The 3,909-nt window shown below is 38.7% G+C and overlaps 1 protein-coding gene across 1 annotated transcript; it reads left to right on the top strand.

The window, feature by feature from the left end:
* Nucleotides 1-215: 215 nt before the first annotated feature.
* Nucleotides 216-3,489, top strand: LOC124898731 (SNF2 domain-containing protein CLASSY 4-like). The gene is given in 4 exon segments (XM_047412629.1): nucleotides 216-1,257; nucleotides 1,366-2,606; nucleotides 2,608-3,014; nucleotides 3,017-3,489. Coding segments are annotated over 4 exon segments (2,751 nt in total). The 5' UTR covers nucleotides 216-330; the 3' UTR covers nucleotides 3,193-3,489.
* Nucleotides 3,490-3,909: the final 420 nt, after the last annotated feature.

Genomic DNA, 3,909 nt, shown 5'->3' with positions numbered 1-3,909 from the left:
TATTTTGATCGTAAATAAGACAAAAGAAAAAGGTTAGGATAGTCATGCGTTCACACCTGATTCCACCTAAAATAATTAACTTGTCCTAAGCTGACATTTATGACTCCGCCTAAAATAATTAACTTGCACTAAGCTGACATTTAAAATATAATGTTGTTTAAATAGTAGAAACACACATCCAACCTAACAAATCTCAGGCGATTTGACACATCGAATGCGTGCATCTATTGTGATTTATTTTTTTCTGGTTACTCTGGCTTTACAGTTTCAAGAATTTAAAGCTTGTACATTTTGATAAAGAAAAATTGTGTGTTTTGATTCTGGTAGAAAATGGATTCAGGGGATGGGTCTGTTCTAAAGAGGAGGACTAGACAACAATCTTTAAAATATATGGTTGAGTTAATTCAGAGGAACAGATTGAGTCAAAGTGGTAATCCTACTAGTTCTGTAAATGCCAATAGTGGCAGGAAAAGAAAAATGGCGGAGCCTTCTCGAGGTGACGAGAGAAAAAATGATGGGAGGAGGAAATCCGACACGAAGCGGCCTTTAGTCGAGGAAAGGTCTGATGATGATTCCCTGAAAGAGGAGAGTCGTCCTAATATTATAAGTATTGAGGAGGAGCTTGCTGACAGTAAATCATCTTCTGAGTCGGAATCTGAAGCTTCAACTGATGAAAACAATGATGAACCCAACGACAAGACTTACCGAGAAATTGAATCGCCAGCTTCTGATGGCGAGGAATCAAAACCTCGGAGTCTAGTACCTCAGCTTGTTGTTGAGGATGAAGAGCAAGATAAAGGAGAAAAGGAGCTTGAACCCTCGTCTGAAGAGGACTGCATGGTTAATGACTCGGAGACTCAGAAGAAGACTCTCGATGAATCGGCATTTTTGAAGTTTATTGTTAACTCTATAATAAATGGTGATGATTGTGATAAAGTCTTTCCTCCCAAAGAGAAGGAACAGATTCCTGTCAAAGAAACACTCTCTTTGATATTCCGATTTAAAGATGAGGAACCTCTCCCCCCGGAGAAAGAAGACAGGGAAAAGGAAATGGATAATCTTTTTGATGAAATGGACATGTGCGACTCAGAATCAAATATTGGCTTTACAAATTCATCTATTTTGCCGATGCAGAGTAGACAAACATGTGGCTGTCAAGCGGGGAACCAACATCTTTTTCTGGATGAACAAATTGGACTTATCTGTAAAGTTTGTTCCCATGTGGTTTTGGAGAACAAGTACATCTTCCCTCCTTTTGTAAGTATACAAGATTTGTCCTACCAACAACATTTGTTCTTATTGATTTATCAGATTCCATTTTTGATCGTAATGACTCTTAAATTCTTGAACTGTTGTAATATGCAGGCTCAGAGATCTCCAGGGGGGTATGGAAGTAAATATTTTGAAGAGTCGCCATCATTGTTGGATGTTGACAGCTTCAGATTTTCTGATTCTTCTGTAGTCCAGGATTCTCCTATTTATAGAGAAGGAACCGTTTGGGATTTAGTTCCTCTAAGTATAAGAGCTACCATGTATCCTCATCAACGTGGAGGATTTGAGTTCATGTGGAAAAACCTAGCTGGAGATGTAGCTCTTGAGAGGCTGAGAGAGCCTCTATCCGATAGTAAGGGAGGATGCATTATCTCACATCCACCTGGTACCGAAAAAACCCGACTCACCATTGTATTTCTTCAGTCATTCCTGAAAGTGTTTCCAAAGTGTCGGGCGGTAATCATTGCTCTATCCAGCTTGCTTCCTAATTGGGAAGCCGAGTTCCAGAAATGGAAGGCGGACATTCCCTTCCACAACTTGAACAGCAAGGATTTTTCTTTCCGAGAAGATGAAGGTATAGTTGGTGTCTTCAACTGTTTATCCCATGCCGCAAGAAAAGATCCAAACCTTATACACATGTTAAAGCTGAGATCGTGGGCAAAAAGTAAGAGCATTTTGGGAATCAGCTATGATTTGTTCAAGATTCTGACGAGAGAAGATGGAAAGAAAAACAGTTATGCAAAAGAGACTAGAGAAATACTCTTAAAGTTTCCTGGTCTTTTGGTTCTTGAAGAAGGGCACACTGCTCGAAATGAGCAAAGCCTTGTTTGGAAAGCACTGAAAGAGGTTGAAACCGAAAAGCGCATAGTTCTTTCTCGAACTCCATTCCAGAACAACATCAAAGAGCTCTACAACACTCTCTGTGTTGTAAGTCCAAAATTTGCTGGTGATATGGAGCAGAAATGGGCTTCTCTTAGCAGTTCCCTTGAGAAGAATGCCCGAGCATTGGAAGAGCTACGGGATATTATTTCGCCACTTGTCCATAGTTGTAGCGAAAACGTAAAGAGGGTAAGCCTTCCAGGCATAAGGGATACAGTGGTACACCTGAAGCCCACATATTTGCAGAAGGAGTTGCTTAAAAGAATCCCAGAGAATCCAGGCTCTTTTTATGAACAAAATCTGGCATCTCTGATTTCTGTTCATCCTTCCTTAGTGGCAAAGCGGAAGGAGTTCTCTAAGTTTGAAAGTCGACTAAAAGAAATAAGATGTCGGTTGGATCCTGATATTGGAGTAAAAATGAAATTTGTTGTTGAACTGATCAGATTGTGCGGTGGGACAAAAGAGAGTTATAATATTTAGCCAGTTACTTGATCCTCTGAACCTGATCAAGGAGCAACTCAAGTCTCTCTTTGGCTGGACTTTAGGCCGAGAGATTCTCTATATGGATGGGAAACTTGATGTAAAGCAGCGGCAGATATCAATAAATTCTCTTAATGACCCTAAGAGTGATGTCAAAGTGCTTCTTGCATCGACAAAAGCCTGTTCAGAAGGAATAAGTCTTATAGGGGCCTCAAGAGTGGTTTTTCTTGACATTCTTTGGAATCCCTCAGTAGAGCAGCAAACCATCAGTCGAGCCTACAGGATCGGTCAGAAAAAAACTGTGCATGTTTACTGTACAGTGACATCAAAATGGGAGGTTGACAAGATCGAACAGCAGGTGAGAAAAAGATATCATTCAGATGTACTTTGTCCAGGAATGAAGTGAATACTTCATGTTCTGCATCAGAGGATGACATACTTGAATCCATGGTTAAGCATGAGGGTCTCCGTCATATTTTTGAAAAAGCATCTCATTCACCACGGGTTATGCCTACTACATGCTTTAATTCTTTCAACCATCCTTCAAAACCAAGCAGTTAGGTTAGTATTCTTCTTGTTTGCTGGTATATTAGCAATCAGACAGTTTTGTTAACTGCCTCGTCTTTGAAAATTGGCTCAAATTCTTCATATCTTTCTTGTCAGATTGTTGGCTAAATTCTTAGAGGTTTTTGCAGCTGGACAGAAGTTCTACAGGGAAACTTGAGGATTGAATCTGTAATGATACAATGTCTTTTATAGAAACTTAAGGTTCAGTTTTATTGTTTCTTTCAATGTAAAATCTATATGGAGAATCTGCAACTATATGTTAGTCTAATCAAGATGTAGATTTATACATTTTATGAAGAACCTTTTTAAGTATAGTTTCAAAATGGAATATTTAGAATATACTAGTTTATGGGCACGCGCTTTGCGCGTGTACCCTATCTCAACCAGTTCAATTTTTTTCAAGATCATGTATATATTAGGTTAAACTTTATTGAACTTATCACAAAAAAGTCTTCTTTTTAAAAAAGAAGGAAGTCCTAAACATATGTTTGTCGATCTTGATGAGATAACTATATAGAAACTCCATCCTGTAAAACTCAGCCATCTCATTCAGCTAACCAAAAGATATCTTTGTTTCTCACAAATTCAAATGTGTTGCCAAAATAACTCAAATTGCCATCTGCAACATTAAAACAAGCCCGCCATCAGAAAAAGGACATTAACAAGGCAATATTAGTTTTTCTTGTTAATGTCTTTTTTTGGCTATCAGAG

The sequence above is a fragment of the Capsicum annuum genome, chromosome 1 (genome assembly GCF_002878395.1).
Source record: "Capsicum annuum cultivar UCD-10X-F1 chromosome 1, UCD10Xv1.1, whole genome shotgun sequence".
NCBI classification, from domain to species: Eukaryota; Viridiplantae; Streptophyta; class Magnoliopsida; order Solanales; family Solanaceae; genus Capsicum; species Capsicum annuum.
This window is presented reverse-complemented; position numbering and strand designations above follow the sequence as displayed.